General features: G+C 36.0%; 1 protein-coding gene across 11 annotated transcripts in view; it reads left to right on the forward strand.

Moving 5' to 3' along the window:
* CTNND2 (catenin delta 2) overlaps positions 1-14621 on the forward strand; it is a 629078-nt gene that overhangs the window by 230125 nt on the left and 384332 nt on the right. For 10 of the 11 annotated variants that reach the window (XR_002434978.1, XM_021386174.1, XM_021386172.1 and 7 more), the window contains one exon: positions 9988-10100. Coding sequence is in view for 10 of the 11 variants with exons in the window: in XM_021386174.1 (XP_021241849.1) it covers positions 9988-10100 (113 nt within the window). In the remaining variant the exon portion in view is untranslated. Of the gene's footprint in view, positions 1-9354; positions 9496-9987; positions 10101-14621 lie in introns of those variants that run through there. The other variant, XM_021386176.1, reaches the window with a different exon arrangement.

Genomic DNA, 14621 nt, shown 5'->3' on the forward strand with positions numbered 1-14621 from the left:
TAAGGACTTTTCATGCTGTCTGTGAAATTAACTCTTAGGTCATGTTTGATTTTTGTTGTGTTGGTTTTTCTTTTTTTGTTACATATTTTCTCTCTCAATGTAACTTAAAACAGGTAAATTTTCTGGCTCTGGTTGGGATGTTGGGTCTGAGCACAGAATGGTCACTGTTAAAGAGCAACTTCTCAGCTGCATGAAGTCGGACCATCTTTTGTGCACTATTTGAGACTGAGTCTAGAATTCTGCCTTTTCTTGTGGGTATCCTAAGCAGCTCTCTATGCTAGTATCTGAAATTCAGTCTTTGTGCCGTGTCTTGCTGTCTTGTTTTTTTTGGATATTTTTTTACTGTAAAACCAACAGAAGTAGTTGAAGACTCCAGAAGTATTGATTTTGTACTCTCCTCACCTCTCTATCCTCTAAAACATCTCTTATCATACATGTTATTTTTAGTCAGTGAGATTGTTCATTTAATTTGATTCGAAGCTCTGTCCCTATCTTAGTCCGTACTACAAACGTTATCCTGAATGGTATGTTCCTTACCTATTTGTTTTCAAACAGGTAATTTTTAGACTGTAATTTCATTATGAAAACCTTTTTTACTTTATTCATAGGATGAACTTATTCATACCGCAACGAGATCATAATGATACTTCTTAAAACTAACATTTTCATTACTAATTGCTTTTCTCTTTCATTAGGAACAATATGAATCTGTTGGGAATTGCCTTAATGCATAGTATTCTACAGGGTAGCTAGAAAAGGAATGAATTGTCTAATTATTTTACTAGTTCTCTTGTTTTTATGTTTCTAATGGCAGAAGTAATGAAAGAGGAAAAATTCAGAAGAGTATTTCAAATATAACTTCTATTGCTACAGAATCTTCTGTGAGAGAACATGTGATAATTTTGTGCAGTCCTTGAGTTCACTTGTTAACCAGTGCTATTTGGAAGGCTGTTTTTTGATGTTTTTTTAATACTTTAGTCAACTTACATATTTTTTCCAATCAATATGTTGTCTGCTAGAATAGAGTTTTTTTGTTTTAAAAGCATCCCTGCCTTTCTGCTGAATTTTCTTGTGGTTTAACACTAATCTTGTATTTATTTGGAAGCCCAGCCAAGTAGCAAACTGAATTCTGCAGGTATGCAGCAAATCAAGCTTAAGTGTTATTAGCTGTGGGAGAAAAAAAGCAAAATCCTGTAGGCATTAGATTGTGCACAGTAGGTTGTTCTAAAAAAATAAACAGCCCAACTTACTTTGTTATATAGTTTCTGAATCTCTGACTAACATTAATGAGTAGCTTTTTAATAGCCACATTCAGATCTACTATCCTGATTAAGATTCAATCATAGTTGCAAGTTATGGAGTATGTTCTTGAATGTACTACACTACCAGTCTATGTACTGGCTGAGAAGTCAGGCCAGGGACAACAAGAGTGACAGTTCACCTGAATAATTTCTGCATTACAACCACGAGAAGAGGAAGGGACAAGATGTCTCTAGTTTCTTAGAGCATTCTGGACAGGGGTAAAGCCAATGGTATATAATGCTGGCTCTCTATCTGCATGCAGTGCCTAGGATATAACCTGTGGCTTCAGAGCTCTGGGATAATTAATAAGAGATGTATAAACTGAGAACTGGAGAGCCCCATGATAAGATGCTGGAGCAGACTTTGAATTTCTAAACACATGAATGGAAAGACTGCATACAAAGTGTTATGTGGTTTTGGTAGCCATATATGTTGGTGTGTGTACTGACACCTCTGTAGCTATTGCTAGCAGACAAGACCAAAGACTGGAAAAGAAAGGAAAAAGCTAGAAACTGGATGTGTTGTTGGGAGTCAAAAAGTATTCTCACAGTGCTTCAATATCTGCAGCACTTCTGGAATTTTCACTTCATGAGCCCACACTGTTTCACTTCCTTATCTTTCCACATCTATAAACTGTAGAAATAATCTTTACTTCATAATAAAGCATCTTCCTGCCTTATCTGGACAATGTTGCTCTTTTCAGAACAGAAATACCCAACAGCTATGTATCAGAAGATCAAGGCGAAAGGCAGCATTCCACAGTTCATTATGATAACAGTTCTGTTTGTTGTTTTTTTCCTTAACTTTGATTTCATAAATCTTTGATAACTGGGGAATAAATCAGGATTACAAACTCAGGCCAATTTGATATCGAAGTGTCAAGATCCTTTGCTAAATTCCAGCTCTGTTTCTCTCGCTCTCTGTGGACAATGTCCAGTGTCTCAGAGGTTTAGTTTTGCTACCACCTTGAACTTTACAATTAATAATAATAAGCCCTAAAACAAGTCAAAGCTAGTGAGTTAAAAAGTCAATTTATCTTACATCCTCTTTACATTGCTACCCCAAAAGGAGTAGAAGCAAATGTATGAGATGAGAAAACTCTTAGTAGTTCTAAGTCTGTTCTCACTCTCACAGGCTTTTACTTGCTTTTCATTACTTTGGGGACTGAAGTATTTTGCATTGGAGGAAGGGGAGTACCACAGCAATCACGGTGGGTGATCAACCACTGTGTGTGTTCGCAAGGGATGCGAAAGGTAGTGAGAAGAAAAAGGAGTAAGCTAAAAAATTAAGCTGAATACAAAACAGGAAGAAAAACCTGGGATTAAAAAGTACTGCACAATTTGTAACAGAAAAAAAAAGTAAAGATAATTAGAATAATTTCAGTGATTATTCTGGAGAAGAAATAATGCAATTACAACAGAAGTCTGGGCAATTGGGCAGTATGCCTTCAGAGAGCAAGGAACAGAGGCAAAGGACAGTGTGCCTGGAGAGCTGAAACATGCATCTGAGTGTAATTGTGATCTCATTTCTATCAGGATCCTAAAAATAGAAAGCAAAATAGGATCTGATTTCTATGAAAGTTTTCTGAAGCCATAAAGGGACTTCTTTTTCATGTAAGATTACTCCAGTGAAGTAGCAGTATATTTTTAAACACTCTAATCAAGCAAATCTTTCTTGACTCCATAAATAATCCATATGAATAATAGCCCTTGGTTGAGAATTGCCATGTTAAGATCTTGCGAAGAAGCCTGTGATTGCTAATGTCATTCGATATCTGGGAAGAGAATTCTCAATTCTCTAACTCCAATGTGGTGTTAGAAAGCAGATTCCTTTATTCCTCGTGATACGTACAGGGTGACTTGACAAATCAGGTGTGCGCTCTCCCAGTTTCTACATTTAAACAGTTAAGTCATACATATGCAGTACATTGGCATATATATTCATTCTTTTCCAAGAACTCATTAATATACGTTCCTCTCTGCCTGCATAGTTGTATCTAGGGTGGTCGTATGACCGCTTATTTTATCTACATTTTTCTGTCTTCAGTTTCATCACAGACTTTTGACTGACCTCTAGCTGTTTTTCCCCAATGTGGCAAACTTCAGTTGCTTGTTAGATCATAATGAGTGATTTCCAAAACAATATATGTGAAATCTGAGGAAAACGTTCTTGCACTTGGTGGGTGCAAAAGATAAAAGTAGTTTATTACGACTCCGGTGCTTCTTGTGAAGCAGAATCATTGAGGAAAAACCAAGGCTGTTCACACACCAAGCAAAATTGAAATGGAAGGTTTTAGAACTAGCACTCATTGATTCCTTTTGCTAAACTAATGTATTGGTCTTTAAACTAATATACTGATCCCTATGGCTAAACAAACCAGCCTATATCACTAAAGCCCTGGGATCAGGTGAATGCCTGGGCTAGAGAAATGCAGGTTCTGGCTGACAAAATACCAGCACCTGTCAGCTCCAATGTATCTTAAGGTAAGTAGGATGATGATCTGAGATTGATAGTAGCTAATCTATGCTGGGCACTTCTTTTAATCCATAATGCAGATTGGCACAACTCTTTGAAAAATATTTTCCAAAACTCATTGATTCTAGAATCCTGGAAAACTGAGAAGGGACAGCTGGAGGTCTGCGCCAAGCAGGACTGGCTTCATTATTAGGTCAGATGTGCAGTTCAAGATCTCCAGATATTGAGACGTAAGGATTCCACAACTGGTCTGGGCAGCCTGTTCCAGCACTTAACCGCTCCTGCTGTGTTGTGTTTGGTTTTTTATTTCTTTGTTTTGTGTTACGTCCAATAAAAATTTACAGGGCTGCAATTGGTGACTTTTGCCTTTTGTGCATTTGCTGTGTACCTCTGACTAGAATCTGGTGCTGTCCTCCATTAAGCAGTAAAAATCTGTGACTAAGTCTTCCATAGACCTTTTCTTCTACATACTAAACAAACCAAATTGCTTCATTGTTTCCTTGTTCAGTATGTGCTTCAATCCCATAACCATCTTGATGGCCTTCAAAATCTTGTGTCTCTTGTTCTGGTGACCCAAAATCAGGGAGTGTGTTTGAGAGGCAGTTTCAGAAGTACCAAATAGAGGGGAGTTATTACTTCTGTGTCCTGCTGAAAGTTCTTTTGCCAGTGCAACCAAGTACATTGTTGGCCATCATCACAAAAAGAATGCACTACTGATTCATAGCCTTTTGTCTGCCACTCTCATAGGTCCTTTTTGTGGAGGTGCTTCATTTTCCTTTGTGAAACTTTGTGACATTCAGGATTTTCAATTTTACCTTCTGAAACTGCATGATAATCCTGCAGGCCTGTTCCTACAACTTGTCAAGGCTTGTCTGGATGGCATTCCTGCCCTCCAGCGTATGAATTGCTTCCTCCAAACTGATGACACCTGGAAACTAGAAGTTTCCCAAACAATTACAGTCATAACTACTAGCAAGTCCTTTTTTAAAAAAAATCTTTTTTTTTTTTTTTTTGCCTTCACTAAGATCCTGCAACAACATACCCACCACTGAGTTACTAGTATTTGCTACCACTGTGTTCATCTATTTATTGCCCTGTTCAGAGCAGTTTCCCACCCTTTGATTTTATTAAATGAAGGAGAAGAATGAAATGTTTCAGTGAAAAAGAGTGAGAAAAGTACAAGAAAAATCAGAGAAACTAGAATGATTGAATAGTACATTCTAAAGCCCAATTTTGAAGCTTCTGAACAGCATTCAGTGTCAGATGGGTAGGGGGCATTTCTAGTGATGTTTTTATCATGCTTGAAAGCATTCTGTTTTCCTTCTAGATAGAAGGTAGGCTGTCAGGTCTGGTTTGTGTCTGATGTGGTTTCAGGATTTCTGCCAATTTAAACTTCTCAAGATTTTGCTATTTTCACAGGAAGTAGGTGCCTCATGTATAGCTGTTCTTGTGTTATCACTACTGCAGGTTAAAAAGAGTTTGTTTAAAACGCCATGCTGAATAATGGAGTACTTTGGAGTTTATAGATATGCAGTATATGGTATTATGCATGATGCCATGGGAAATGCATAACAGTATACACAGACTGCTTGTGACATTTGAGATACATTTTTTTCTTGTTTAATAAACTGAAACAAGGTAGAGCCTGTGTTTTGCATCTCCACAGCCTATGTGCTTTAGGAAATTCTGTGATTTCTAAGATATTTCTATAAAAGGCATCAATTCACAAGACCACTTTGTTTGTTTAGCTGTAATCAGGCTTTCTGTCTTCATCTCACCAGGGATTCCCAACCTTCCCCCAGTGCTGTTATTCGTATATGAAGATTTGAATGATCATCAGTGCACCAATTTGTTTTGTATAACATATTCACAGTCAAAAGCTTAACACTCTTTTAATGCTACGACCTTAAGATGCTTAGGAATTCAATGAATTCATAAGGATATTCAGCCTAAATTTAGATCTAATTTAAATTATTTTTCAGCTGCTTTTAACCATCTCTACTGATTTTGCTGTGTCTCTTGCACAGCATCTCTGTAAAAAGATGCACATCTCTCTGTAAAAAGAGTGAAAAATTACTTTGAGATCATAAAGGGCAGAGTAAAATGAGATCAGCTCTAAATATCAACCAGATTTCTGTTGACCTCTTTTCATCCTCTCAACATTCAAATGAGTTGACACAGACCACTGAGCAAATACAAAAGAGAAGGTAACCAAAACCCCTCTACTTGGTGTGCCCTGAGCTCAGAGTTCACAACCTCTGAAGGCTGTGGAGATTTCTGTCAGGCCTACTCAGTGTTCTGGACCACTGTGAGATACAAGACTTACCTCAAGCGCTTAGTGCTTTTGTGGCTGCTGAGGGTAGATAGAATGTAAGTCCCATACTGAAAAGGCTGTCCAGTTAACCTCTATAGAGTAGCGAGTGTTTTTTCCCCCGAAGAGTGTTGATAGATAAGTAAGACTTTTAAACAAAAATTGCTTCAGACTCTATCAAATACTCTTTTTATCACTTTAGAACAATCTGATAAAGTTGGATTGAAGTTCCTACTTTTCCAAGCTGCTCTCTTGACTGGTTTCTCTGGATCACTCTTGTCATGACGTCTAATCTTTCTGCTGGCATCGCACTCCCACACTCTTTTGTTGCTATGTGCTGAGGACTGTCAGAGCAGTCATTTTGGCTTTGCATTGCCTTTGCCTGTGCACTTACTTTGGCATCATTGCCCTTTTTAGCACAGTCCACGAAGCTGCATTTGGTGTAGCGCTGCTTAAATTAACTTTGAAGGTGCAGTGTAGTTTCTGCAGTTCTCTTGGAGATGAAGATTTGTGTAAATAGTGGGTAGGAATATGCTTTTAATTCTGATATTCAGATTAGCTTGATTCAAATAAATAACAGAGGATTGTGATGATAACACAAGATGGCATGATCTGGTGAAAAGGATTGTAAACAGAATAAATAAGACAAATGATAGAGTCAGGTTCAGTGGATATTTTTATAGAATGTAAGCAAATACTATTTCTAGTGTCTGTCTTCTTGCACTGTGACAGATACTTGAAATCTAAACATATGGAATTATTCAAATGTTAGTCACTCTAACTGCCTCCCAAACAAAAAGGAGGAACCTTATTAATTTTTTTTTTCTGTCAGAGATTCTTAATACAGTGGAATAGCAAACTTGCCCTGCTCTTATTTGAATCTTTTTCTTCTTTCATTCCAAGGCAACCCTGTGGACCTTCACCTTGAACATCACATGAGCGAATATCTAACCATTTTATGTTAAACTGAATGTCGAGGATAATTATGGGGGAATGGCTGTGTGAATCTGCCCCTTCACACACCCTTAGTTCACCACCTTCTGTCTCCTTCCTTCCCTTGTTAACTTCTGTCACCTGATGGAAGACAATGAATGAAGTGAGAAATAGCAGCTAGGAAATTGCAAGCTAGAAATGAAGTCAGTATTCAAGCCACTTGGTAGTGGCTTGAATCTAGGTAGGAACCCAAGGTTATTTTTTTCTTTAGTGATCCAGAACATCTTTGCCTCCTGCTTGAGAAGGGACAGAGGCACAACTGCCCTTTCCATTCATCTCTGTAGGACAGGATTTAAATAATGTGGACATAGACAGAGAGATGGGAAAACATGAATTTCTGCATCTCAAGAACAGAAATATTTCCACAACAGGGGACCAATTGTCTATAGAGAAAGGCTTCTTAAACCTGTAATTTTAGGAAATTTGCTAACAGTTCGTATGGTAGGATTGAAAAAAGATTAGTGGAAGATGAGTCATGATGTATGCTATGAAATGAGAGAAAGAGGCAATGAAGAAAAGGAAAGGAAAGGAAAGGAAAGGAAAGGAAAGGAAAGGAAAGGAAAGGAAAGGAAAGGAAAGGAAAGGAAAGGAAAGGAAAGGGAAAAGAGAAAAGAGAAAAGAGAAAAGAGAAGAAAAGAAAAGAAAGAAATATAAGTTATAGTAAAGACTAGAGAAGTATATTCTGAAGACAACGATCATGATTAATTTGTCTTCATAACAATTCTTTTCTCATGGCATAAGAGTGTTAGTTGGGAAAATGCAGAAGTGTCCGGAAAGTAACCAGAATGATTAACTGAAGAAATATGAAGCATAAAATAAAGAGAAAGATAAACAACCCAGCTAGTAGAAAAGAAAAAGTTGATGCAGGTTAAAAAAGTACCTTCTAACAGGCCATGGACAAAAATATGCATGTCCTACCTCACCTGGGGCAGGAGACAAAGCTGAATAGCTGAAAACATATGCCAAGCTTCAAAGACTGTATGAGTGTCAGTTCTGTGACTGAATAAAGTAACTTCAAAAGGCAGTGGTATAGCTGTTAAAGCTTTTTCTGTTGTTTTGAAAGTAAGCTTAGTGTTTGGTTTTGTCTGTTTTGTATTTCGTACTACCAAAGTTTCTCAGTGCAGATGTACTTTAATAATAAGCATGCTCATGTAGCAAATTCAATAGCACTTTGATTTTGTATTCTTCAAAACTTTAGTAATATTTCTGTATGCAAATCTGTGGACTGCCATTCTGACTTTGGCTTGTATTGGTGACAGCATTTCTCATCACCAGTAATGATGCAGTCCAGAAAATTGTCACCTTCAGCCTTATTTTTGTTCTGTAGGTCATGACAAACTTGCATGCGATGTTCTTTCTGTTCCTCTGTGTGCGTTCATGGGATGCACCGGGTGCAAACTTTGTGATATTCCAACATTACCACCATCATTTCCAACACATTAGAGCTGATAGTCAACTCTGTACCAAGTTCTCTTGTTGTAACCACCCAATTCATTCAGAAATGCTGATTGAGGCATTTTGTGGTGTGACAGGTGTGCCTGGCCATCTAGAAAATGGCTTGTCTTCCATGTCACTGTTACCACTGCTAAAATGAACCACCCACCCCGCATGCTGTTCACATCCACTGTTTGGTCTCCATAAATGTTCAGCAAGCATTGATGAATGTCATCAGACGTAATTTTTTCTGCGTGGAGAAATTCAGTAACACATTTTTGCTCCATCGGCACTTCCATGTCAGACACCACTCTGTCAGACTGCCCCTCTGCTGCCATCTGTTGTACGGCAACAAAATGTTATGAAATACTGGTGAGCAGGTACAAACTCTACTGCCGTACCACCAACATCCACCTCTGACATCATGGCCAACATAGTAAAATAGGAGGTATTACTTTCAGAGCAGCCCTGGTATATCTCCTTCAGCCTTCAGTGTAAAGGAGAGAGGCAAGAGAACTATTTCCATTACCCATGAATGTGGTTTTACTTAACTGTGACCAAAATGAAAAGGCAGCATGTTTAACAAACTAAAAATAAATAAGAATGTAAAATATTTTTTTAAAAAGCAAAATTCCCTGTTAGTATTTCTATTTTGCATTTGACAAAAATACTACTAAAAGATGTAGAAAATACAGTTTTTCAGGGAACTGTGAGGATTTAACTTGGCTTGTTTTTATGTGTTTGGTTTTTTGTTTTTTTTTTTTAATTTGTTTGCTTTTTAAATTTAATTTCAGGAAGCAGTCTCCTGTGTATAGAAAGGAAAATTCATTTTTGGACTCTTCAGATAAATCTTGCCTGGTGGGGCTGGTTTGACTTCCCTGACAGAAAGAAAGAAGATGTATTCAATTTGTGGCTTTTATCCAAACTGCTTGAGTTTCCCTTCTTATCCGTCATTAAATGCTGAAGTTAAACCATGTTCGGTCTGTAACAATATACCTTCAATTTAATTTATTTCAGTAGTCTGTACTATGATGACTGATATTTTTATCCTCAGTAGAAAAGCCTTCCTCACCACACGATCATCTGCAGAACTTTACGTCTTTTTTTAGTAACGCAAATTGTTGCTTATGACACAGCATAGTTAGATCACCTCGTTATAAACATATTTTTATGCCAAGAGCTCTACATGAACTGTGAATGATTTTGACATGGGCCTGAATTATTTAATGTGTTTGGAAATTCCATTCCTGATAAGCTGGCTCATTCTACAACACATATCATTAGAGTGAATGAAAGAATGAGTAGGTGTTACCGCTAAAATTTGGATTGTGAGCATGACAAAACAAAAAAGGTTTTCCCATAGGGTAGTATAGTAAAATCTTTTGCACAATTATTTTATGTAAAATTCTCAAGAATTATTTTATGAAATTCTCAAGAGAAGTCAAAATGAATGGTTTCATTTATTTTTTCAGGAACTACAGTTTGAGAGACTGACTCGAGAACTTGAGGCTGAACGTCAGATCGTAGCGAGCCAACTGGAGCGATGTAAACTTGGATCAGAAACTGGAAGCATGAGCAGCATTAGGTAATGTATGAATTGCTAATTTCTTTGTTGGGTATTGAAAACAAATAGTATTGATCATCATGTGAAAAAAAAAAAGTATACATCAAGGATGGTGAGCATTTAGTAGAGCTTGAAACTTCAATTTTTAATTTTTTATTTTAAAGAACAGTTCAAGAACAGAATTAATTTTGTGTAGTTGTTATCTGCTTTGTCCAGTAACAAGGTGGTAGTGACATTTGGAATTTGCTGACTGGCTGCTTGTTGTAGTCTAAGTGGCTTAAGAGAAAAACACTGGCTCCCATTATAAATACAGCTACCATTTTCCACCAGAGCTTCTCAGCTTCCTATTTGCAGAAATGTAGTGATGAGTGTGTGAGCCTGTTTTATCAAAACTTCATTATTCAAAGTATTAAAAGTTTTAGGGATTCTTCCAGCTGCGAATACAGTTTACTTAAAGCTGCTGACCTGATGTTAAAATGTAGTGACAAAATATGAATCTTCAACTTTTCTAAACATTGCCTCTCTTAAATTTGATTATTCTGTACATTGTTTAGATGATGGAAGTATTATTTAATAAATTATAACGAAAGGTGGCTGATCTCTTGGTCAGTTTGATGTGACTAAAGATTTTGTAGTCTTGAGCTGCAAATGCAACAAAATACGAAATGTATCAGTTTCATTAAAATAGCGAAATTCAGGGGAATCTTTCACTAATTCAACCATTGTGCATGAAGTTCACTTAAATATTAAAAGTCTTAACAATAAATCATGAATTTACTTCCTAAGAGAAAACCCTGTTCCATTTTATGTATTCTTTCCTACCAGCTGCACTTATATTAGCATTAGGGTAACTGCATTACGTTGAATTATTTAAACACAGCAAACATTGTACTATGTTTGCGCTTTAGGTGCATTCTCACTGTACTTTCAATTTTTGTGTATGTTATGCTTGTATTTCAAAAAAGCTACCTGAACGATGTTTGAATAATACTATTACCTTTTTGATCCTTATGATTATTTCACACAGCAAGGCTGAGAAATTTCTTGTTTGGAAGAAAATGTATTTTCTTCTTCTTTTTTTTTTTTTTTTTTGTGAGTATCTCTTCTATCAGCAATTTTAGACTTTTTAATTATCAGTGGTGTGAAGATTGTTCAACTGTTTGTTAAGAGTCTCCAATTGTTAGAGAAGTTTATTATTTTGACTATTAATCTCTCTGTAGGACAAGCTACTGTTGTGGAGATTTCATGTAAAACAGTTTGCCCCAGAAATGTTGTACTTGGTAGAGTTTAAAATTTCTAGCATTGCAACTACAAATATTTAAGCAAATATTTGTAGCAACATTGAAAGCTTACAATTAAAAGGTATTCTTAGACTTGGAAGGTGACTTTCAGAGGAAATCCATAATCATCTCATATGATTTGTATTGGGTCATTAAATTTCCTATATATACTAAATGATTTCACATTTTTGTTAGTTTGAAACATATTTTTAAATTATGGATGGGATTAGAACCATCAAAAATACGAAGTCAAGTCAAATATCAATCTGGCTGACGTGCTGACTTTGCAGATGACAGGAGTCTGTAGAGGCCGAGAGAGAGACCTTTTTTCTTAGATATAACCGCCTGTGAAACTCTGCTTTTTAGACATACTTGCCTTGAAACAAGGCGGTTAATTTTGTTGCAAATAGTAAATATTTTTAAGGCAACTCTTTTACTGATACAAAATAATTTGAAGGATTTTATACCTTTTTTATTCAGCCACTAAAAAGTAAACCCAAGAAGTCTGAGACCGATTATCCTCCGGAGAATAACCATGTAAAGAAATGTCGTTCGTTTAAATGTTACATCGTCTAAATGTTAAATCTTTGCTATTGAGCTGGAAGTGACAGTATTATAAGTTTCAGAATCATTTTTTAAAAGGCCACTACTAGATTTCCAGTTAATCCAGTTAATAGAGATAATCTGCGCAGTTAACAGGTTGTTTTTTTTTGTTTGTTTTGTTTTTTTTACAATAACACAATCAGAATTAGTTTTAAAACACTGCTTTTGTTTAGTACTAAAATAAATGGATCCAAGTTATTGGGATTGGCAAAAAATATTAATTCCTTTGAGATTAAAGGTTGAGATTCAACAGGGATTAATTCCGTTCTATGTAATTTTTGTAATTAATATGTAAGTTCATGTTAACATTTAAAGTTTATTTGCTTTCCTACTTCAATCAATGCATTTCAGGCTAAGAAATTCAAATGATGAGAACAGCTTCAAAAATGTAGGTTAAGTTCTAAACAAAGAAGTTAAGAGGTGTCAAAATGTGAAAGTGTGCAGAGGAAACTGGTGATATTTGAGTCTAAAAACAATTGTATTTTCTGCTCATTAATGGGATAAATGTTTAAAATTAATCCTCACAAAACAATTTTTCTTATCAAAAATACTATTTGTTGTCCCCATCTCTGTATCTGAACATGGTGGCAGACACTCTTTGAGATCAGTTTCAGTGCAGGAAAAAAAGGAAGAGAACTGAGTGATCAGAAGAGGAATAAATTTGTGGCTAACAAATGAATTCTGAAAGAATTTGAGATTCCCTTAATCTTCCTTGAGCCCAGTACTTGGGAAGTCTGTTACCCTTTGAAGCAACTCTACAGATTTTAGTATCTGTCTGTCTTTTTACATGGAGATTTTAATATATGTAAGTAAGTGGATTGTATTTATGATTTCTATTACACTCAGTACTATATAGCATTTATTGTAGTGTGTGTTTCTATTTATCTGTTAAGCTTTTGTTTTCCCAAATACAGAGATGTTTAACTGATGTGGAAGTGTCTTATTAGAGAGAAGGAAAATGTCCCCTTCTCCCTTCCTGGGATTTTATCACAGGAAGTCCTACTTTTGAAGCTTCATCCTCCAGTGTTATGTTTCCTCTCCCTGAGTACAGCTTGTGTGATTCTCCCTAACTGCACTCTTACACTGCTAAACTTCTAAGGAAAAAGGCAGTGGTTTTCTTGTAGCTGGGAGCTGAGTGATCTGTTGCAGAAGAGCCCCCAGAAACTTTCACCATAATTCAAGAAAAATGAAGTATGCCTGAAGAATATAAATAAAATCTACTTTGAGTGTTAATTTTTTTTAACCCTTTTCTTCTTCTGGCATATTCAGAACAGTTCAATAGTCAGTTGTGTTACTCTTCACCTATGTGGAAAAACCTGTATAACCTTTGCTAGCTAGTATCAGTGGAGGACTACAGGGATTATAAAATTGTACAGCCATAAAATACTATGGACTGTTCTTACGATGGGTATCACTTGCCCTATAACAGTTTCAAATATACTGATAGGTTAACTGTAGGATCACAACTATAGATAACAGCAATACTGTTTCTCACAGAGGAATTACTGCACCTCCAGAGGGCAAATAAATTCTAAGCAAAACAACGAGGGCAGGACTATTATTTCTAAAATTATACAAGTTCAGCACTACTGAGGAAGAAAGTAAAAAAAATCCTCTTTCTCTGAATCCATTCCTTGAAGCTGGTTTTCATTATTACCTCTGAACAAATGAAATAATTTTACTTTTTGAATATGGGTTAATTTTAAGAAGATCTCCTGAATGTAAAGCAATTTATTCAATTTTGATTTTATTTTTGTAACTAATCTCAGAATGAAAGGATGTTTTTGTTCCAAGCATGCTTTTCAGTTAAATTAAAATCTGAAATCATAGCTCTTATTACTAAGTCTCCCTAGGTAAAAAGTTGTTAAATACTGTCATTTTTTAATGTGAGATCCTGCCTATAAGTCTCCAGTAGAACTGACCATTTATCTTCAGCGATGTTACTGTTATCTAATAGCATCTAGGCTTATTCAGTTGCCTTTCCCTACCAAGGAATAATCAGAATGGACTGATTGTAACCAGCATATTTTAATACTGGAAAGTTAGATTTATTTTTTTTTAAATCACTTTAAAATTCACTCAAAAAATCTGAAAGGAACTTTCCTTATTACCATTCGTTCTATGTGTATGTTACTACCCAAGGAATTAAAACTCACGCACATGGAGCAGCTTTCCATATTTGCTATCAGGCCAAAGCAGCTTACAGTGGTGTTTACTACCATGTCTTGATGTAACATCTTGAAACAACTGCACATGCACATAATAAAGAATTACAGTGTACTTCATAGGGGAGATATCAGAAAAACTGTTCTTAGCTTTACCTCCTTGGGTTATTAATTTTATGAAGATTTCCTGGATGTCTTAATATTGTGCCTTTGAAGTCACATTTTTTAAGAATGTGTTAAAAGACTGTTATTTCTGTCTACTTTTTTTTTCTTTTTTTTTTTTTCACTTTTCTGGCACATTCTGCACTTGGCCTATAAGGAACTGTGTATCCAACTGTACTTTGAAACTTGAGGTAGCTCAATTTTCGCTCATTAAGAACTTAGTATATAGCCTTTTCTTGTCACAGAAATCAGGATCCAGAAATTAATTATAGGCAATTTTGTACACCTCAGTGCAACTGCTCACAAATATGCGGCCTAGATCCACACTCAGA

The sequence above is a fragment of the Numida meleagris genome, chromosome 2, assembly GCF_002078875.1.
Source record: "Numida meleagris isolate 19003 breed g44 Domestic line chromosome 2, NumMel1.0, whole genome shotgun sequence".
NCBI lineage: Eukaryota > Metazoa > Chordata > Aves > Galliformes > Numididae > Numida > Numida meleagris.